At 41.0% G+C, this 23,216-nt stretch overlaps 2 protein-coding genes across 6 annotated transcripts in view; one reads left to right on the top strand and one right to left on the bottom strand.

Moving 5' to 3' along the window:
- SIM2 (SIM bHLH transcription factor 2) overlaps positions 1-18,543 on the top strand; it is a 61,593-nt gene extending 43,050 nt beyond the window's left edge. Inside the window, exons 9-12 of the mRNA XM_075100293.1 lie at positions 3,546-3,693; positions 5,593-5,761; positions 6,893-7,301; positions 14,200-18,543. Of these exons, the coding sequence (XP_074956394.1) occupies positions 3,546-3,693; positions 5,593-5,761; positions 6,893-7,301; positions 14,200-14,927 (1,454 nt within the window). The 3' untranslated portion in view covers positions 14,928-18,543. The remainder of the gene's footprint in view (positions 1-3,545; positions 3,694-5,592; positions 5,762-6,892; positions 7,302-14,199) is intronic.
- HLCS (holocarboxylase synthetase) overlaps positions 18,286-23,216 on the bottom strand; it is a 128,978-nt gene continuing 124,047 nt past the window's right edge. For 2 of the 5 annotated variants that reach the window (XM_075100246.1, XM_075100258.1), the window contains exon 11: positions 18,286-22,891. In XM_075100246.1, coding sequence (XP_074956347.1) covers positions 22,723-22,891 — 169 coding nt within the window. In that variant the 3' untranslated portion in view covers positions 18,286-22,722. The remainder of the gene's footprint in view (positions 22,892-23,216) is intronic. The other 3 variants (XR_012661679.1, XR_012661683.1, XR_012661684.1) reach the window with 3 other exon arrangements.

Below are 23,216 nucleotides of genomic sequence, written 5' to 3'. Positions count from 1 at the left end.
GGAAATGGTGAGAAGGGCAAGTTAGAAGGGATATAGCAAGAACATCTGAGTATAAGGAAAATGTAGATGTTAATATTTGCCTAAGGTGTGCTGGCAGCAAACAGTGTTTCCTGTTTTAAACATTTGATTCACTTCCAGCTATATGAAAAAGGTTCTGGCATTTGCACTAGTGCTATTTATTTCTATAGCACCATCAATATACACAGTGTTTGCTGTGCAACTGGGGAAATGTGGCCACACAAATAATTAGTCCCTGCCTAAGGATCTTGCATTCTAAAAGACAGGATAGAGAAGCTGTTCCAGTATAGACCAAATATTTTTCTGGCCTCAGAGAAATCACTTCATTTGTACCATCGTCTCTCTGTGAGGAGGATTTTGTGCATCGCACAGGTTGTAACATCATTTTTCTTCCCACATAAACTTTTACAAGAGTCACATCTCTGTGCCTTGGCAAGGCAAGCCCCTGCCCCAGCTGATGCCATCACCAAAGAGTTTTGCTGCTTCCTGGAAGTTAAGCTATGTATAGAACAGATCTTATAGCAGAGCACAGTTCGCTCTGGCCGTGGCATTGAGTCTACTTTTGCTCCCCCAGCAATCAAGCCTTCTGGCAGAGCTGCACTAGTTTTTAAGAGGGCAAAAGAACTGTAGAGTCTGCTAGGGCACCATCCACTGACCATGCTACTCAGGGGCTGGACCGATGATATGCCGGGTTGTGTGCACCAGAGAAGCTAAAACAATAACTGCTCCAAGTGTGGCATCAAGAAGTCCACTTCCCTCAGTGGTATCCTTAAGTGCAGGCTAGGAAGTCCCAGACACATGACTGGGAGCCTGCTGGAGACTTTTAAAATAGCCATCTGTGACAGACCAGAAGGTCCAGCCCAGCCAGCCCAGTGCCTTTTTCAGCTTGCCTGCTAAACCAGGAGGGAACCACAACAGCGGAACACCCAGTTACAAATGGCACATCTAAGAGCCAAGGCTAAAGCCACTGAATCCTCCCCCTTTGATTGCAGCGGAGGCCACCAAGAAGTCTGAGCCTGCACAGATTGTCTGGGTAATGGATTTACCTCACTCCCATTTCTGAGGTTTCCCAATCAGCATCAAACAGGGTAATTTAACACAAAGCCAAATGGAAATTGACCTCATTTACTGTATCGGAAGCACAGCTACTGTCCCCTAGCCAAGGTCAGACTTTCCCCAGATTGCTAAAAATGCAGGAGACACGGAGTCCTCCCTTGTCCCAGGAGAAATACTGGTTTATCCATATAATTAGGAAGGAAAGCTGAATACTGTAGTCCTCAGTGGTCTTCACATCTTTTAAAATACTGTCTTAGCTGGAGAGCTAAACCAGGGATTTCAAAAAACCTCAGTGAGAGAAAGTGAAAACTAGTCCCAAAGCACACGGAAGAACTTTGTTGTAGCTAAAGATCCATTACAGCATTCATTTCTATTTTGGAAGACTGAGTAGCAAGGCTTTTGGATTCAAGGAAAACCTGACCATTAAACTAGCATGAAGACTTAGTTCTGAAAAGCCTAGACCACATTACAGAAAATATCTGTTAGATGATCTAGGCCAAAACGCAAGCCTCATTTCCTAGAACTGGGCCGTTTGGATTATAGAACACCAAGAAACATAGTGATTCCATGGCATATAGCTGATTATTAACAAATATTTTTACAACAGACTGACTTGGCATTGTTACACTTGACCTTTGAGTAGCAGCTACAAGACCTTTACCTTGGAGCAATATATTGCACTTATAAGTACACGTGCCTTTATATTTTGTGAGTGTGTTTACATTCTTACACACATATTCCTCATGATTTTCTTAAATATCTGTATATTTATCTGCACACCTCCACCCCATAGAGTAGTCTATGTAGAAATGTAGGTGTAAAAAGGGCACCAGCAAGTATGAGGCAAAAAGCTGAGGGAGAGTTAAAACTCTAAACAGTAGAGGCTTGGTGCCAGCAAGGACAGGTTTTTGAATGTCCTGCAAGACGTTGCTTTCTGAACAAATGGATACCATATTCCATAATGGGAGGAGCACTGACACTTCCAGAAAGACTTGCCTATAGTCATTTTGTAGGAGCCTGGTTTTCTTAGGGAGATTAACTGGATTTGAAGAAAAGTTGAAATATGTTGTGACTTGCACAGATGGATAGGAGAGTAAGCAGTCCAGAGAGATGACCTATATGCTACAGACTTAGAGGACCTTTTAGCCAGAACAAGATCTCTTGTTCTTCTATGTCTGCTAGTCTTATGTTGGGCTATTCACATCATTGCAGTCGCTGATTACTACTAAAATTACAAACCCCTTCTCCCACAGGTAACAATTGAACAAAAAAAAAGCCAACCTCAGCGATGACTGATAGCCATATGGTTAATTACCAAACAGTAAACAAAGCCCCCAAAGGTTATGTAGTCTTTAGGTCCCAATTTAACATTGGATGCCTTCTCTGTCAGAAAAATCTTCAATGAATACTAATCATAAGGCCATATATTTTCATTTCGAGTGGTCATTTGCTCTGCTAGAGCTGGCTGAAAGAGAAGGCTGTTGTTCCATTTCCTTATTATGTATCTGCTTCTGCACTGAGCACGTACAATGAGAGAATAAAATTGCAGTGAGCTTTGCTACTAAGTTCAGTCTAGTACAGGCCCTACATTTGCAAGCAGCAATTCCATTTCTTAATCATGTATTATATAGAGGAATTGCTGCTCTTGATCACTTTTTTTTGGACATAGAAGAGCAAGAAGATGGAGTTTCCTAGAGGAATCCTCCAGGGTCACACAAGAGAAGAACCACTTTCAAAGGCTGGGCATTATCTTCTAGTGAATCATTAGATAAATGCCTGGCACTGAACCAGAAATATTTGTTGCTAGATTAAATATCTAGAGATGCTCTACAACTCCTATTGTAGCATAGCGTTATGCCAAAACTTCTTTGTTCACAGAGAATCCAAACTGGTGTATAGAGTATTACATTTCTAGTGAAATCTCTGAGATAACTGTTTCATCTCTTTCGCGTTGTCTTTATTTGTGTGCTTAAGCACCAAAGAGCATTTTCATTTTCCCCTTTTAAAGCAACCTTCAAAATGTAGAGCATAAAATACACAGCAAAATACCCAATAATCTATCAAGCTATGAATGACAAAAGTGCTTCCAAATTTACTGGAAGAATTCGAGCTAGTTGTGTCTGCTTCAAAATACTTTTGCTGTCTCGAACTTTTCGTTTTCAGCTAGAAGATTAGAAACAGTAAGTGTTTTTGCAGAATGTAAGCATAAGTGAGCAGGGTGAACTGGAAAAGAAGGAATCAAACCGTAACAGTTTGCAACATACTATTTGTAAACAATAATGTGACCTTGTGAAACTGTGTGAAGGGGCAAGACAGACACCTTTGCAGGGGAGCTATTTAATGTTTGGTGGGAGGAAGAGCTCTAAGGGAGGGAGAGGAAGGAGAAAAGTCCCCGCCTTGCAAATAAATCTCTCAAGGAAGTGGTCACAAGTCCAAGCAATGTGAAATGCTGTTTTGTATTGTATTTACAGTGTTGGTGAAAGGCCAAGTCACAACGAAGTACTATCGACTACTGTCCAAGCATGGAGGCTGGGTTTGGGTACAGAGCTACGCTACTATAGTGCATAACAGCCGTTCATCACGGCCTCACTGCATAGTGAGTGTCAATTATGTCCTTACGTAAGTCAAAATACTTTGTACCATTATGTGTTATTAGAAGTTGATTAATTTTGCGTTATCAGTAATTGAATCATTATTAACTAAATCCTTTAAGTTTGTTTTGTCTTCCAGTATCATTCTGTACTTGCATGTTACAGCCACTTTTCTCTCCTTGTATCCTCCCTCTTTTACTTATGTTGAGTTAAAAAGAGCTAGTATTCCTGATGATTACCTCATACACCGATACTTGAATGTAATACCACTTGTAGCCATTTGTGTTAGACCTGGACCCCAGTTCTGTAATGAGCATCAGAACTGCGCTGGGGCTGCCCAGACACTGTGTAAGCTACAGCTACCCAGCAGAGGTCACAGTGTCAGTTTGCGAGACAGAGTCATGGTAGGAAGTGTTACTCATTTCAGGGACCCGTGAATCATCAAGGATTCCCTCACTTGCCTTGGGTTGCATGGATACTCAGGGTAAAACTACATTCTCACAAGGGCAAGTAGCTCCCACTGAGCTGGTGAACGTACAGTGGTTTGGGCCTGCAGTTTATGAATTCTGGTTCAAGTCAGGAAGGTGTTATAAAATTCCTATCTTGATATAAACCTGAGAGAGACAGAAATCTATATTGAACAAGAGAGCTAAGTAATAGTGAAAGAGACTGTGACTGAAGAGACTATCTCTTGGGGAAAACAAAACAAAACAAAAAAAAGGGATGGTGAATAGTGTAAAAATAGGGTAAAAAAGCAGGGAACTATACACTCTTTTCTTTTGTCTAGGCTGGTCCATTTCTTATTTGACTTGAAAGTAAGATGTGTTTGCATGATGTGTGTGGTAGGATCATGTGTGTTTGCACATCACAATTTTGTCTCCGATTCCTGACTTTGGGGCGTTAAAGTATATAAGTTGAGAAACCATAGGGTGTTTCCTTAAACTACCTAAAGTAGGTACTCGGCCCTAGATGCACTGGCTAATGCTGCCTTCATTCCTGTACAGATGTGAGAGCCAGCAGCACGAGGGAGAGACACAGCCCTGCAACCTGCTTGAGTCCCATGAGTTGGGGCAAGTGATTTGAGCAGAAGGAAGGAAACTGTGCTAGGGATATAACAGCATATTCTTGAGTTGAGTTTACTTCCATATTATTCACCATCAAAAAGTGATGGAAATGAGTTCTAGAAAGGAATTGAGAATTAATTTTTTTCCTCGTTATCCTTTCAAAAATACGCTTCTGTGTTGCTACTGATAAAATCAGAGGAGGCCATTCAATCATCAGAACTGTATCAATTAATGTTTCCAAATACGATCCACAGTCTGTTCTTGATTTGTTTCTTAGCCTCTTTTATACGAAAACCTGCCCTGTCTGTGGGGCAGATAAAACTGAACAGAACAGAGCAGAAATGAGAGTCTAGAGATTGTCAGAAAAACAACATTGCAGCTCCTGTGGTCTAGTTACAAGCACATTGCACTGACAGGAGAGGAACATCGCTCCTTTTCCTTTCCTCCAGGCTAATTGTGAGAGCCAGGGCAGAGACCAACTCCTGACTGAGGAGGAGGCAGATTAAGTGAGATGTGTCTTTCTATCAACTGACATGGCTGTGATCCCGAGCTGCAGGGTGCCGCGCATGGCTGAGAAGAGTAAGCTGTAAGGCACAGCTTAGGTTCAGCGAGTGGGCACATTTAGAACAAAGATGTTAACATGGTTCCCAGTGGAACATTTGTGATAAACTTGCATGGGGACAGGGTCAGACCATAAAATCCACTGCCTGCTGACATCCCCAGACTCGCACTGCAGAGTCAGTGAAAATCTTGGAAGAATGAAAATGAAAACATTGTGAAAGCTAACATGTATTTTCAAAGGGGCTATTTTAGATTTATGCGGTGTGTTTGAGTATGTAATTTATTGGACTGTTCTTTTGCAGAGATGTTGAGTATAAGGAACTTCAGTTGTCACTGGACCAGGTTACCATTTCTAAGTCACAGTTTTCATGCAGAAACTCAGTATCTACCGCGCATGAAACAAGGAAAATAGTAAAACCCAAAAGTAATAAAATGAAGGCAAAACTCAGAACAACACCTTACCCCCAACAGGTAACTTTTTCAGCAATATTTACTTACCAATTGTTGTGGTAGAGTGCTTGGTACAGGTTAGAGATCACCCAGAACTGAGCTTACTGTAAAACTGACTAGTATGCTTTGCCACAGGAACTCCCTTGTAGGTTGGAATACAATTAAACCCTGTTGTTCTTGGGGTGGACAGCACAAGTTGTACAAACCAACTCTGGCGAGTGATGCAAACACAAAAACTTTCAGATTTTGAGTATGTAAAGTACTTCAAAAACAATGTGCTTTTTTGGTGAAAAGAAAAAAACATACTAAGCATAGCTGTGTTGAGAAGATTTGGGCTGGTGTAGAATGCATCTCATTCACTGTTGATATGCAGTTTTTAATGTCACATAGGTATCAGTAGTTTCCTTATGCTGGAGAATCCATCATAAGAATTAATTATAGCAAAGAGGGCACTGCAGTGGGATTTGGGGTATCTCTCACTGTCACTGAGAGAGCTAGAAGCAGACGTGAAAGGAAACTATAGAGATCGTCCATAAAACCGGGTTGGTGAGATTGACACCCACTGTGAGACAGATATTCTGAGACTTTGCAATGAATATTGCTGGAAGGGGCTACTATTACCTTAAACCAGCAGAGAATGCAGCTAGCGTTCAAAACAGCCCAAAAACCGTTTGGAGTCTGGAGGGGAAGGTGGGAGAGAGTGGGAAATCATTGTGATAGAAGCTGATGTAAAGGACAGATTTTTTGTTCCTACCATTCTAAAGCTTGACATGCCAACATATGCAAAATCATATTCATGGTCTGCTACTCCATTTATCAGAGACTTCCAGTGCTTGGCAGCAAACTTCTGCCCTCTAGTATTTACAACTGCCTACACTTACTAGCTAAATTCCAACAGGCAAAACTGTCAAATAAACCCTTAACATTAGGATGACAAAATAGTATTTTTTTTCACATGTTAAGTGAAGGTAAAGTTATCGTGAAGACAAGGAACTTTAAATGTACTGGTAAGCCAGTCCCTTTAGCCAGTGAGATTATAGCTCAAGGAGGTCCAGCTTTGGGCTCCTGTATGATATGTTATGTGGTTTCATATAAAAGTTAGTCATTTAACTCTCCTCCCCTCCTTTTTTTTTTTTTTTTTCTTTCCCCCAGCAATACAGCTCATTCCAAACAGACAAACTGGAATGCAGCCAGGTGGGAAACTGGCGATCCAGCCCTGCAGTGAACGCTGCCACCATTCAAGAACAAAACTTCCATTCAGAAAACAGTGAACTTTTATATGCCCCATCATATAGCTTGCCTTTCTCTTACCATTATGGACACTTCCCTGTAGATTCTCATGTCTTCAGCAGCAAAAAGCAAATGCTGCCTTCCAAGTTTGGGCAGTCTCAAGGAGCACCTTGTGAAGTGGCTCGATTTTTCTTGAGTACGCTGCAGACAAATGGAGAATGCCAGTGGCATTATGCCAACTCTTTGGTACCCAACAGCCAGTCACCATCTAAAAATCTTCCTGATCAGCCAGTGAACATCATCCGACATAATCTTGCACAGAGTTATGAAGGTGGGTGTCACTTTTTTAAAAAAGAAAAGCAAAGCTGTGGGGTGTCTGGGAAAATTGTAGTTTGAAAACAGGAATTACAAGGTGTTTAGGAAACACAGAAAATCAGAAACAGTGAAGTGTAACAACTGATATGTTTGTAGTATTTGCATGTTCATCCCTCTTCCCATTACCATAAGCATTTGATTAGGAATATTATTAAGGCATCAGCTGCAAAAATGTATTCACCAGAATCACTTTTGGAGCAGGGCAGAGATACTGCCTCCTTTAATACTGGCACAGTTCACCTTCATGTTTTGCACTATCAGAGTGATTTAGTGGAACTCCTCAGGTAAGTCATTGCTGAAGTCAGAAAGAAACAAAGGTACTTCTGCTCACATACAGAAATTAAAATAAACATGATCTATTTCCATAACAATTGATGGTTGTCCTTTCTGAGTATGAAGCCATTCTGAATGTCTTCACCTTACAGTGAATGAGTAAATGAAGGCCACCATCTTCTGCTTTATTTAAAAATGTCTTCAGTGCTCCTCCCTGACCAACAGCATCATCTCTCTGTAGAGATGGTCAGCTCAAATACTTTGAAGGAAGCACTGAAGACATTGACTTCTCTGAGGTGGCAAACTGTAAGAAATAATCTTGCAAAGCTATAAAGCAACTAAATGTAAACAAGCTGAAGACACACTCTAATCCTTACATCTCATATGCATTACATCTCTCTGCACACAGCCTTTTGATTAGTTATAAATCACTGATGAGGACTGACTGGTCGACATGCTGTTATCACGTTAGATGGAAACACTCCTTTCTTCTAGCTGCATTAAGGACAGGACAGAGGAAGCAGCAGTGGAAATTTAAAATAAAAAAACTAGAAAAGATAGACTCAAGGTTCTTGAGTACCAGAAACAAGCATTTATTCACTTAGGGATATCATGTTAGGTAGCCTAGATCTGAAGGGAATACCAGCAGATGTTAAACGCTGAGCTTGCTATACTAGTCAGAAGATGGTATCAGAGATTGAATGTGTCTTCCACAGAGGAGCAAATAACTTCTGTACAGAGTTTGTCTGTCACAGGAGCGTTTGACCTTACGTAGCTGATTGACCACACCTAGCCGACTTAAGCATTTTATTTTACTGCTCCGTGTTTAGGTTGAAAATGAGAAAGACTGAAGCTCTTCTTGCAGCCTGGTGCACATTAAATGCTTTTTCTGAGCTCATGCTCCTCTAATGTGCTAGCTTCCTGTTGTTGCTGTTGTGGATTGGGTGAGAAAAGGAGTAGCATTAGGCCAAAAATAAGAAATAGCTTTGTCATTTCTAAAGATGCTGTGTCTTTATGGAAAAGAAAAAAACCTAAATCTTTTGAGGGTAAGTGTAAGAATTTAAGTACATCCTGAAGATCCTCAGTAAGTCTGCAAGGAACAAAGCTATCCTAGGTGGACAGAAGTCAGCCCAGCTTTTCTTCTCTGCTTCTGGACTAACAGATGCTATGAGACTGACTGAGAAAGTAGATCCACCCCTTGCTGGCCAGAGGGTGCCATCAGATACACTGAGAATGAATGTGAAAAGAACAGCATGTTCAAAGAACAGTCTGTAAAATTGCTTGTGGCCATAACATTTTCCAGAAAAGCCCAGCGAGCATAGCAGCAGACAAGCAATTTGCCATCGGTCGTTTGACGTGGGCAGATAACGCCTAGTAAATATATTAAGTCACAAGGATTCCACAGGAATACTGTTAAATATGTTGGGGGTGGGGGGGAAATCCCAACAAAAACCTGCAAACCTGCAAGCAACTGCTAGTATTTTTCAGTTTCATCAAGCTTGCATACCTTCACCATTTCCTCATGAACAGGAAAATGGAGCTGTGATGCCAGCAGTTCTTACTCCTGGTTCTACTTAAGATTTTGTTGCTTAAGTTGGAATATGTGGGTTCTCTTTTGAGCACAGATGTATTTTAATGGATGTTTAGCTATTGGGCACTTGATGAAAACTGACTTGGTACAATTAATTCTCTGCAAAAGTACTTAAAATTGTACTATTTAGGAAGGCAGAAAGAATACGGTCAACCTTGGGCCTGGTCAGAGATCATTGCTTGAATTCACATACAGTGTTATAGGAGGGGAAACTAAAACGGCACCTTCACTACAAAGAGGATTTATATCTAATAATTTCAGAGTTTGTTTTCTCCTGAGGTAGAATTAGCCTTGTTGTAATTTTGCTGAGGCTGGTGGCAGAAGAGAAATCTGAACCTTTGGAAGCGACTTTTTACTTTGAGTTGAAAGGGGCATCTGATCTTCCTTACATTGTCAACTGCTGTTTTTTCCAGCGGTTCACTGAAAAACTGACAGCAGTAAGCTTCAAAGCAGAGAGGATCTGCTTAGCATCATTATCTTCAATCCAAAGGCAATGCCAAATATGACATCTGGCAACCGGGTTGGATGCAAGGGCTATTCCACATCACATCCATAGAAGCATCTGCCAAAAATGCCGTAGGCCAGAGACATTTTTCTCTATGGAAAATAGCTTCTTTTGGAGAGATCAGAGATTTTAAGATGATCATGCCAAGCCATCAAAGCTCTGGAAAAGCACGTAGCAGATAAAACTGCCTGCAAATCAGATGCTGCTGCCTCAGAATCTGGTTTCGAAGCTTCTTCCACTTTTTTTCCAGCTGGACTAGTCATCAGAAAAGAAACTCACTTTGGAGAAGGCAGCCATATTCTTAGTCAGGGAAGTTTCCTTTGTGCACTTGAATGGATGCATTACTGCTGTGGGTAGCGCATTACCTGCTTCTCATCAAGTTATGCTGTTGGCTGGTCTGTATTATCTGTGTGAAGCTTAGTGCCACTAATCATGCCAAAACTCAGGAAATGATGACGAATACTAAGAAAATCTGTGAAAAAGCTCTAGTCTAGCCTCCTCCCCCAGACCAATTCCTGAGGTTTAACCTGTGACTTCTGGAAGAAAAACATGACAGCTTCTCTGAGAAGTGTATTCCTTTAGAGACAAAGAGGTCTTGATGATCACGTTGTCTGACTATTGTTTCTGGAGAGACAATAATGGAGAATATAGTAATTACAACATCAGGCCATGCCTCAGATGATTTGCAACTAGGGTTCAGACCAGGACACAGCACAGATATTGAGGTGATGTAAAAAATGTCATTTTCATTGGCGTGGATGGTAAAGACCTGTTGTATCTTTGCCTTGTTTGATACAGAGGAATATCTGCATGCCTTTGTGACACAGGAGTGCATGACCAGAGCAGTACAGTGGCTCTGCTCGTTGGTCTTTAGCAAAACTCAGAGCTATTGAGTAATTGTTCCTCTTCTCTGAAGGCCCTCTGGTACAAAGGATTAGGAAACGTACTGAAACATCACGGGCTACACATCAACGTTCAAGTGTTGGCATAGTGTCTTTTCAAAACATCTAGTAACTGTCAGGAGTATGCTCTTCTGAGATTAGCATAGATCAGAAAGCCCATGAAAAATTGTGCAAGAGAAAGCATGCATGAAGAGGCCTTCAGCTGTGCCCTAAAAACAGGTAAGATTTTTTCACAGACAGGATGCAAAACTCCGCTGATCAGGACCACATACCTTTTGCATGAAGATCAATGCTCAGTACCAGTCTGTCTTTGCTTTATCCTTTCCAAGATGCCTTTCTTTCATTTTTGCTGAAATAGATCGGGGCAATGAGAGAACAAGGAGCAGCTCTACCTATTAATGTCTTGGTACAGAAAGGCACGTTTGTGAACGAAATACCTTTTCTGCAAGCACCTTTCCCTACTGGGCACCATCTGATCTTTGACTGCGCTACTTAAAGGTGAGGAGGGAATGCTCCTCGCTGCAGAACTATGTTTGACAGGGGAAAAGGTTGCTCTAGTGCACTGTAACTATGCATAGACATGATCTGTTTTAAACAAAGACCTGCTAGAGTAGCCTTCCTGTTCCCACTCTGATGGTAGGATGCTGAAATCTGAGCAGGCTGCCAGGTGATGGGACTCTTATCTCCAGGTTTTCCCTCAACTTGCCCGAGCTGCACTCTGTGCGCCAACGGGAAAGCAGAGCTACTGGGCAAGGATTAACAGAGACGCGATGCCTGAAGGACCGAGGTCACTGTTGCAGTTGTAGGCTGCTATGAATGGAGGCAGTGTAAGTAAATACAAAGGGCCTTCTAAAAAGTGCTATCACCAGAGTGCTATACTCTGGTATGATATACAAACTTAGATGTGCAGTGTATCTACCTCACTGGGCATAGCTGAGTTGCTCTGGCGGAAGAGTGGTCCGGAAAGCATCCCAAATTAATGCGCTGACTTCAACGACTCTAAAGCGTCTTCAGCGCTGGAGAAGTGCAAAATGCAATGGATCCCCATGCACCTGCTGAGGCAGGTACCCTGGCAACTGCCCACACGCCAGATGGGTAGAAGCAATCCTGAGGTGCTGCCCTTCTACAGCAATACAAAGCAGCCGGTCAGCTTTCTATCCACTTCTGTATGAAAAACTCCCCAGGAGGAATGTGTCCCAGGGCATCCTCGGGTTTTTGTCAGCAAAGGAAGACAAAATCAGGTTTAAGTCTAGCTCCAGGAACTGTTCTGAATGCGGGTGGACAAAAACGACTGTGCTCTGTTGCACTGCAGACATGACTTGCTTAACTGTCTGGTCTAACTCCACGAACGTGCTGACAACTTTAATGGAAGCCTGCAAACAATTAGCCAGACGCTTACCTTCTTCCCCCACAAAAGAGATAAAAACCATGTTTGAGAAACAGGATCCAGCAAAATGGATAATATCCTGTAAATCTCCCAAGTATGCAAATTACTTCTTGGTACCAAGAAGGCAGCCATCAGCCCAGCAGAATTAGAGACTACAAAAATGAAGATAACCAAGGGCCAACTGGTTGCTGTGATGCTTCAGCTTCTTACAAGTCTGGGCTGTAAAAATGGAATAGGACAACCTTTTGTTCAGAGAGTAGAGTAGAGCCATGAATTAACAATGCTCCACGCTGCAGTGAGAGAACAAACCCATCGCTCCTGTGGATGTCTCAAGTGGGAAAAACCACTAAAACCAGTGTACCAGATTAGTTAAACCGTATTAGTTATGTGTCAGTAGCTGTCAGCATGTATACTTATTTTGTAGTAAAAACACCAAACGTGGAGTGAAAATTATAGTAGTATAATTGCACTGGAAAAATTTCCAAGTTAAGCATGTGGCTGAATCCCTGTTTTGATTTGTGATCTGAGCGGGCCATTTTTCAACAGCTGATGAGAATTCAGTTTACTTAGGACTGTGTGTACTTCTTGGTACAAACCATATACATGGAAATGAAAAAGACTAACTTGAAAGGTTATTGTTTCTAGGAGGGTGGTGGGGTGATCAAGAAGAAATTGGATCCAGATTCCTGTTTAAATTTTGGTGTTAATTATGTGGTGCAACTCCCACTGAAATTAATGAAGCTCTGCATATAAAAAAGGTACAATTGAGCTATTTCTGCTTCCTCTGTTATACATGAAGGCTTTGCCAGTCTACTATAGCACAGGGAATATTTAATTATTAGTGGGTACAGTTACGTCAGCAACCACTACAGGGGAATTCCAAAACTTTTAAGATGTTGAATAAAATATTTAGAAAAACAGAAAATCCCTTTTACAAAAGGCACTTAGGTGTCCAGGGCTTTCAGGGAGCATTATACAAAATAGAGTTTAGGTTTAATTTGAGAAATTTGCTAAGTGCCTCATTTAACCTTTAACATAAAACTTTCAAATGTGCCTTGGAGGAGTAGTATAACTGTCAAACTGTTCACACAAGACAGTGCAAAAAACAATTAGTACTTGCCTAATTTTAGCTGTACAGTCTAGGACTAACCAGTGGCTTCTTCTCTCACCGTTTGTAGACAGAAGTGTACAAAAAGGAAAAGCTGCATAAGCCAAGCAGAAAATGATAAAAATGATTCAAATTGCTTCAAAAGCTCAGCTACCATGCAGAAACTTAAGAGAAAGCTAAGATAATTCAATATATTTTAGAGGAAAAGGCTAAACAGAAATCCTAGGTTCACAGTCTCTTGAAAATTTAAGAATCTAGCTTCTGATTTCCCACACATACCCAGTTTAGTACTCCCACATTCAAACGTTCTCAGTGTACGTTGTAAATTACATTTATGTTATACATATAGCTTTATTACATGGGAGTACCTTAAAAGCAGAGGTACAGCATTACTCAAGAAGTATTTATGTTGCATCTCACTGGATGTTTTTAATATCTGACGCTAGTTTTTCAAAGGGAAAAAGCAAAGCCTTTGACGCAACACTCTCCAGGTACTACGTAATATCACAAATCGGTATCACAAATCAGATACTGACGTGTCAGTAACTAATACTACAGACTCTCTTCTTTCCTTACAAGGGCAAGTGCCCGCTACACTTCCACAATGATGGAAAGAATAAATTGTTTTACTCTAATCATTGACATGTAATAAATGTTATCCACCCTTTGGTAAATCTCTTGATAAATCTCTGACAAAAGCTTACCTAAGGTCACGGTTTTTGATAGCTGGTCACATTTCCAGATATTCCTCTGCTTTTGTTTCCCCAATTTAACCATATTAATAGTGACAGTGACTTATAGTTATTCAGTCAAATAAACAAATGGGCATTTCACACAGAAAACCTCTTCAGAATTGTTCAACACTGTTGGCCCTTCTGAATGGGTTGGCGTTATTTTTTTACTTTTCAGCACTGTCTTAGAGAGGCCTGTCCAAAGCCACTGAGGCAAATGGGAATGTCTCTGATGTCTTCACTGGGACTTGGATCTGGCCCAAACCAAATGGGTATTAACGGTCAGCCATAAAAAGTGTTAGAGTCTGTTATATGAGCTCATTGTCAGTAATTAACATGTTTTCTCTTTCCCGCAAGTGCCCGTATCAAACAGAAGGTACAGCCAAGATGCTCTATCTGACAACTTTACAAGCTGCACAGCACCCATGCCAGGCAGCAGATACAAAGAAGAGATTTATGATTCCGGCATCATGAAACCCAACAAAATAGAAACCAGGATTCAGCCACCTCACCACCTCATTAAAGAAGAAAACAAGTTAGCTTTTAACAGAGACCTACAAGAAAAAATGAGCATTAATGAAAGTTCTTTTTCAAACTCAATAGCTAACTCCTTGCTGCCAAAGTCAGAATGTTTCCAGACTAAAGCTATAGGACAATTAAGTCATCTCCTGCCAATGCCCGCAGTATATGAGCAGACGAGAAGGATTTGTATGAAAGAACCCAAGTATGGGCATATTAGTCACCACGCTACAAATCTAGATGAACTGGACAGCGATGAGAGAATGACTGTAAAGCTTGATCACAACTCCGAAAGTGACCGTGTGATGGATGTGAGACCCTCCGGACAGGTTCCGTTCGTGCTTCTAAATTATCACCATGTTTTAGCCAAACACGGTACGTTTCAAACCTCATCGTGTACAGCGACAGGACACGTAGGAGAAAACTATGGATACAATTCCGAGGAAGTAAATACATTTATTTACAAAAACCAAAGCCCCTCATCAGCTTCTTCTCCAGAAGCCCACAAGGAATCTGCACTACCCCATTATATCGGAACTTCTGTAATCATAGCCAACGGGAGGTGACGGTAACGGAGGAGGAGTATTTACATTTAATTAAGAAGCCAAACTGTAATGATCTGCAAAAAGCATGAGAAAACATGGTTACATTTACTGAGCATAGCTGAAGGTCAATGCAGGACAGACTTGTGTGTTCCTGGCAAGCCACGTGTAACAGTACCTTCAAGGTCAGCAAAACACCCTACGTCTAGCTTCAGTGCTTCGTTGTCACAGATTAAGCTCTGGTGCCAGTGAGAAGACATGTTACAGATCTTATTTTTGTTATTTTATAGTGTGCAACAGAATTAAGTGATAGGTGTTATATGCAGAGATTTATATGAAAGAACATTTTTTTCCTTAACCCCTCCTTCTCAAAAACATTCAAGATTTTTTTATCATTATCGTAAACTATACACTCTAGTTTAGGTATTTTTGACAAACTGAGTGGAACCTTGCATCGACTCTCCACCCACGTGTTAAACGTCCTGACAAACGAACTTTGTTTAAGGAGTGGTGATTTTTAGTATCTGTAATAGAGCTCTACTAACTAAACAGAACCCAGTTTGGAAAAAGCTTATTTATTAATTAACCAAAAGTTTTAAACTACATAAATCAAAGCTAAATTTGATTTACTTAACATAGATTTCAGTGTTCTGAGATTGTTACCACCACCATTTATCTTGACAAGGAACGATACGACAAATTAATACGTACAAAGATACGTATTAAAGGGTTACAGGTCTTGTCATGGCAAATTGGGACAAATCACGTAGCAGGAACTAGAGGCTATTCCCTGTAAAATGTTGTAATAAGAAAAAGAAACTTCCAAAAGGTGTGTTTCACTGAGTATTCTGGGAGAAGGCTGTGCAGATTTTCGAACCAGCTAGTCAAAAATACATCTTAATAATAGCACCAGAAACATTTCTTTATAGTCAAGGGAATAATGAACATTTAGGCTTTATTTTAAACTTACCAGTAGCCTTCTGAAGTTTGAAAGGTTCAGCTTTTAACACACGGAACTTCCATAAGCATAAATCTCATTGTCAACACAAAGGTAAGATTAATATTTGACTAATTCGTGCACTTCACAAATAACGTCAGTGGAAAGTCGAAAGTCGTAGCACAACCACAAAACCCAAAGTTGCACTTGAAGTAAAGCAAAGAGAGGACATCGGGGTTTGGAACTGACTGCTTTGCACACATCGCAGTTTGCGCTCATAAAGTGAAAAGCAAACGAAAAGCAAACAGCACACATTTGCATTTTGTCCAGCCTGTTAGGAAGAGATTTCCCCCCTTTTTTTTTTTTACTTCTTTGTAAAGTTTAGAAATGAGGAGGCGTACGGATCGGTGTGCGTTTAACCAACAGCCATCGGACCACTTTGGTTTTTGACCACCTCCCCAAGCATTTGCGCGCTCTTGGTAAAACAACGAATGACTCCCTAAATAAGAGCTGTAAATACCGACAATACAGGGTCTTGTAGATCTGAGTCAGCTATTCTCAGCTCTGTTCCTTTGTCCAGTTCAAGGCTAATTGTAGAAATAAATACTCCTAAAACATCCTCTCTCTTATAAGACTCTTTAGAGAGAGACCTTCACTGAAGAAAATGCTTACCTGGCTTGTGCAATGTGGAAAAACACTTGCTCACAGGTTGCACCTTGTCAGATAAAAATGTGATGAAATACACACTTTTAAAAATTACATGTTCTCCATATTTTATATGCAGCAATAATATTCAGTCACTTCCCTGTATGTATGAATATTTATTGCTATGGGCACACAAAAATTCTTTTAAAACATACGTTTGAACACAACTTTCAGCATTTTTATTGCTTCCCATTAAAACTTCCCATAATAAGGGAAAGCCTTATTATGAAGTTAAATTGATGTTCGCTTGGAAGCTCACAGTTGTCTGAAAGAAAATATCTTTCATGATAAATCTAACAAAAAATACCTAACGAGCCACTACCAGAATACTGACTTAAAAAAAGAAGCAGAACCAAACCAGTGTGTTCACTCACTCCATGTAATTGCGCTCCTCGTGTAACGCTGGGGAAGTCAGCGAGCCTACAGACACGTTACGAGTGAATACTATCGTCGTTCTGACTTTCTAAATGGAAGTGATGAGACGCAAGCTGGTTTTGCAGCAGCTTCGGTTAATAGCCTTCCCAGCCAGCGGTACTAATGCATGGCCCCAACTCCTTAAAGATACAATTATGCTAAGATTTGTATGTTAATTTTCTTAAATTAAAACCATGCCCTATAAAGGACTAACTGACATTGTTTGCATCATTAAAAAGAAACCTGACGCATGGCTCTCGTACTATGCTTTTCTCTACACCTCATTAGTGGCACTGCTGCACGCAAAGCCGATCTGGTGTGTTTTTCTGTTCTTGTAAGTACTTCCCACTATAAAAACATGTTTTCAGTAACGCACAAATTAGGGTTCAGTTAAAAAAAATGCCATTGATATTTTTCAGTGAAATACCACAACATATTTTTCCAGCGTCTACCTTGCTATTCACACTTCCAGGCTTTATTCCATGAGCCTGAGCAGAGGAGGTGTTCCATCACTCTCCCACAGATGTTTTACTGTATGTGATATTCAGGTCCATGAACTTTCCCTGCTGGGCAATAATGAATCAATTATGCATTCACGTATGATAATACAGGGTAGGTTTTAGAAAAGACCTGTGACTAAAAAAGCAAACGTGTGAAACATTTTTCCTGCCGTTCCAAAATAGTAAGAGCAATTGCACGTTCACATCTGGAATGTGAGTGAACTACACCGAGAGGAAAATACCGCTTTTAGTCAGTCAAACTACAGATGTTCCTCACACCCTCGTACGCTGCAGAATGCGTCGCAGCCACTGACAGTGGCAGTGTTTTTAATAACTGGAAAAAATCATGTCAGAGAAGTGGAGTGAGAATTGGAATATATTATGAAAACTAACCTCCTTTCTCCCTACCGTCCTTGCTTGAGCCGCTATAGACACCTTTGTCATGCAACTTGGTAGGATTTTAGCCCTTAGGGGAGCTCAGATCTAGCAAGTGACTAATGTGGAGAATGAGAGAGAGCGAAAGAGAGTGAGAGGGGGAATATTTTACCAAAAAGTTGGAAACATTAATCCCACACTGAGGCCTCACAGTTTTTATCCTATTAACAGAAACACCGCAACGTAAATAAAGGCGTACGGGAAGAGGCTTCTCTCCAGGTTGCAGCAGCCCTGTAGCTTGAAAAAGGGTATTCAAGTAATTCAGTGAAGTTAAGCGCAGTGGGCAATAGATGTAAGATTGGAGAATACATCGCTGAGAGAGAGTGCAAAGGAATGGGAAACCTGCCAGAATACCAGTATTTCTCTAAAAACCACAAAACAGGACACCAAGTATTTTTTCAACATTTCAAAAACAACACAGGGAAAATTTTATTATTCCTTTTTTTTCCTGAACATTAGATTTTGCTTTTTTTATATGATGCAGATAAAGGCTGTTTGGCAAAAGTAGGTGAAAAAGCACGCAAAACAAACAACCTATTAATGCTCAGAATTATATATGTATTCCCAAAAAATGTAAAGCATTTTTGCTTATTTATTATGTAAAACAAAAATCTTAAAATGTTAATAAAATCCTGTAGCCAAAGGAAAAGCGAGTTGGATTTCTTTTTTACTACAAAACACAGGGTTTCACAAAGGATAGCGTTGCACATTTGAAAACTTATTTCAATGGTAAAATGTACCGTATTTGACAATTAACATACCCTAAAATACAAGGATTTTTTTTTTTTATTTGTTGTATTTTAGCCACGTCGCGTTTTAAAGGAAGACTCTTGGGGGACTGAAAATAACACAGAATCAATCGCTAATGAAACGCGCTAATGCAAGATACTGAAACACGACGTGGGTTTACAATTCTTCCCTGTGGGTCTTTTTTCTCAATCATGTGTCGCATGACCACAGGCGGCACACCATCAGTGTGTGACCTCCGGTCTTTCCTCAGTCCAGATTTAATTTTCTTTGGTGTCTGATCAGCGCAGCGCATCACTGCCGTAACTTATGCATGCAAATGCTTTTATCAAACCAGTCACCCCCAGGACTCAGCTCTTTGTGGCACAAATCTTTTTCATGACAGATATTAAGCTGTACTTTTTTTTTTTTTTAATACAGCTACTGTGTATTCCAACGTAGATGCAGAGAGTAATTTTTCAGACTGCCGATGTCTGGTAGCTGAATCAGAAAAAGCAAAGAAAAAAAAAAAAATCGATGTACAATGAAGCAAAAGCATAAGAATGAAATGCTTTTCTAGGTAGTAGCCCTTGAACTATATGATATTTCTTGGATATATTTTTCAAAAAATGCTCTGAAGACTTGTAAAACCTTTTACTGGAAGTGAGATGTATGGCTCGAACTCTTCAATGTTAAGTACGTTATTACTATTTCAAATCTTTGGAACCAGCATTGGTGCTGACTGGACACAACCCGCTTACTCCTTCTGCGCACGGACACATGCCAACACACCCCGCTCGCTCGGCTGAAGTTTTCCTATCAATAAACAATCTCTACAAATATTTTCACAATGTGTAATGAGAAATGTTGTAACAGAGTCCGGGAGGAAAAAACTGAAGTCACAGAAATATGGACACCATAATACATGTTTTTTGAAAGCACTTCATCAAGAAAATAGTTTAAGATATGACATCAGCCTCACAATGAAAGGGGTGGTTTACTAACCCAGACAGTTGAATGAAATGAAACATTTTCAGTGCATTACTTCTGGTTCTGGAGTTGTCTGACTCTTTCCATACCTACGCCCAGAGACACTCTGCACCACATTTGTCTGCCCTACATAAAGAACAATAATAACAATGATTTTCACACAAAAATGTTGCGGATTTCTGGGCGTGCTATGTTTGGCAGAAGAAGAGGAAGAGCTCTGGCTGCGCTCTCCGTAAGGCGAAGGGGCGGTATGGGAGAGTTCACTGGCTTTCTTGACAGGAGGAGCTGCCAGTCAGAGGGACCTTCTGTAGCCGCTCGCTCGACTGCGGAAATTTTCTTTGTGAAGTCCTTTGGTTCTTCTGATGGAAAGGTCAGGTTTGTAACAAAGGCTTCATCCAACTCAGGGCTGTTTCCGCGAGCCAACAGGTAGTTTTATATGCACAGAGTAGCCCACTAAAACGTAGAGGGAAGGTGCTACACTCCCACAGCACCCACCTATGCTCCGACACAGCCGTGCTTGGTTAGCTCTCATTTGCAGAAAGGATGTCCAACACTAAGTTTCACTCGAATGCAAAAATTTTTGGAATAATCTCACAACTGAAAGTGAGAATAGGACAAGCTTTTCATTGAGAAGGCTATGAAGAAATCCAAAAGGAACAACAGTAACCAGGAAATATTGCAGCATTTTACTATTAAAAATTCATCTGCCTGCTGCTCAGACACCGTGGTAGCGTGGCTGCATGAAAGTCTGCAGGTCCGTTGGGCCCTTCTTCATACAGGAACATGTTCTATCATTTCCCCCGTCATTCTCTCGCAGTATTTGTCCCTAATGAAGGGAGAGCGTGTTTTAAGGAAGCAGTTCAAGTCAAAACCTGATGCGCGACCTGGTTGTTAGCAGAAATCTCTACAGGCACTCATCAGTCTATCTGGAATATGAGTGAAACCAGAGGCACTTCCTTTTTGGAGATAGGCACACCCTACAGTACCAGAACAGAGAGGGTCTTTTAGCCGCAAGTATTGGACTGAGGTACGCATCCAAAGGTTTGGAAAACAGTACCAGAGCTATGCTGTCCACCACTGACCTGCAGCAGCACGCGTTGCTCATAAGCTGCTTGAAGGAAAACGTAGAAAAGAAGCGAGGAAGCATGAGGAAGATGTGGGTGTGCGTATGCACACACACATTTTTTCTATACGCATATATAAATGGGCTCTTCTTTTTCTTGACCTTTATTAACTCAGACTCAAGATTCATTTGATCATAATACGCGTCGATATTTGATTCTGAAATAAAGGTAGCTGCCAAAAATCAACAGCCCAAAGCAGTTTCGAAAGCATCTGGTGGGAAAAAGCAAAAATCCGTGTTCATGGGTATCATTTTAACTGTGCCAATTAACAGCTGTCTACACTCCACTGTACAGTTCCACGAAATATTGGTGTGCAGTCTCCTGTGATGTGGATCATGGGCGGGGGGGAACTAAACAGCGGGGTGCGGACAACCAGGCACACAGACAAATCCACTGTGATACGGAGCATTAAATCCTAAATGTAACAGGGACAACTTAATTTCTAGCACTTCTGCCAAACCACCTAAACCCTAATATGTGAGGATTACTCTCAATTACCATTACAGACTAGCTTCCCGGTTTTAAGACTTCTTGGCTTTGTAACTGAAACAATTGACTAACATTGTCAGATCGTTTATGAGGTGAACTTTAACCTAAAAACCCCACTTCTGGCTAGCAGATAGAAGTCCTTTGTGGAAACCGATTTGGCCGATCCACCTTCAGTAGGGACAAGGCAACGTAATAAGCAGTGCTGCCCACTTCAGGAAACGAAGCTGGCCACATCACACCTATGACAAACTTTTTCATTTGCGGAGAACTGCTTGAAGTGCTGTGGTGGCCAAACCTCCTGGCGCAAATTCCCCTGGCCCGGGAGAAACACCCGACAAGCTGCCATCACATGAGGCTCCCACATGCCTACTTCGTGCTGCTTTCCAATCATGGCCAAGCTGCTACACCTCTCCTGGAACTGTGCAGCCAGCGCCCGAAGCGAGCTACTTGCAGGTCAGCAGATGTCAAACCTCTTGCTTTTAATGGTTAGCCGCAAAACCAGATGCCCTGCTTTGGGAAAGGGGGTGACAATGGAAGAGAATTTCGACACAGGTTAACTATGTGCTTTCTCTTTTTCACTGTAGTAGCTGTTTACATCAGGGATTTGAAGAGTGGGGCATTTTTCTCTTATTCGCTCCACTTCATTACTATTACAATAGAATTACTATTCAATTGTAAACTATTTAGACTTCCCTCTCCTGACATGGGATTCTACAAAAACCTGGATAAGAGGATCGCAGCTAGGTGATACACTACTCCAGGGGGCCATTCTTATGGGGGCTAATGCCTCCTGGGAGACTATGATTCAAAGGAGATGTGAGATTATTTACTCAGATCTGACTGACTAAGAGGAGCAGAGTATAAAAAATTTGGATAACCAACCACAGCTGGAAAACTCCCCATAAAACTCAAGGCAGCCATGACAGAGTTGCAGACCTGAGGCCAAAGCACAGGATGGTAAACTGTTGTACAGGCCCACATGCAGAATCAAATCAGCAAGGCTGTACTTAGATCTGAATCTAACCACGGGGCTAATCCCAGTAATTCCGAAACATATGATGAGCTCTTCCAGCTGCTTCCACTGCAAACAACACATAAACCAGAATTTTGTTTAAAAAAATGTAGTAAAAATGTAAATATTGTACTGGATTGTGCTAAAGCACAATAAAAGACAGAGCCACTTCAGTTTCTCACATACAGCGTGTAATTGAAGAGAAACTTCTTTTCGTTGCAAGGTGTTCCTCTGCAATCAGGCTCCTTGGAAAGAATAGATGCGTACAAAGAATGGCAACACAGGTGTGATAATATGAAAGAATAAAGGCCTTCAGCAATGAGATAACGACCTCTTCTTAACTGTTGAAGTTATCCAAGTCAAAGAACAAAGATATCAGAAAATCAGAAGAAAAACCCCAAGCTATCAGCTACCCTTCCCACCTTGAAGCAAGTTTAGCTGCTTGATGCCAAACACTAAAGAGCCTCCTTTTGCGCTCTGAGGACTGTCAATGCTTTGGGACTATGAGGTTTCTCAGCATGTCAAAAGAGTTGCCGTCTGGGTGCACAGACACCACACCCTTGCCTTCTTCATGAACCTGAAGGAATCCATAATCATCTATTCCAACTATCCATGCAACCGGGCCCTCATCATTGTGGAGACGGACTTGCTTACCGCTGCAAATAAAGAGAATCAGGCAGTTAGGGATTAATTGGCGGACACTGCACAAACTATTAAAACCAGCTTAGAGGACTAATGCCCAGCAGAATATTTTTATTTCCCACTTCACTGTTTCTTTACAGGGAATGATTTTCAGCAGCATTTCCTATCTGCTTCAGTTTCTTTCTGTGGAATTAACAGAGATGGAGTTAATCTAAACAGTCTGTTTTTTAACTAAAAGACATGAGTACAGCAGCTTCATCACTAGCTAAACGAATCATTCCCAATTCCCTTTGTTTTGAGATGATACATGCAAAATACCTAGAAGCATCTTTGAACTCA

This window comes from Phalacrocorax aristotelis, chromosome 1 (assembly GCF_949628215.1).
Source record: "Phalacrocorax aristotelis chromosome 1, bGulAri2.1, whole genome shotgun sequence".
Taxonomy (NCBI): Eukaryota; Metazoa; Chordata; class Aves; order Suliformes; family Phalacrocoracidae; genus Phalacrocorax; species Phalacrocorax aristotelis.
The sequence above is the reverse complement of the archived record's forward strand: the minus strand, read 5'-3'. Positions and strand labels throughout refer to the sequence as shown.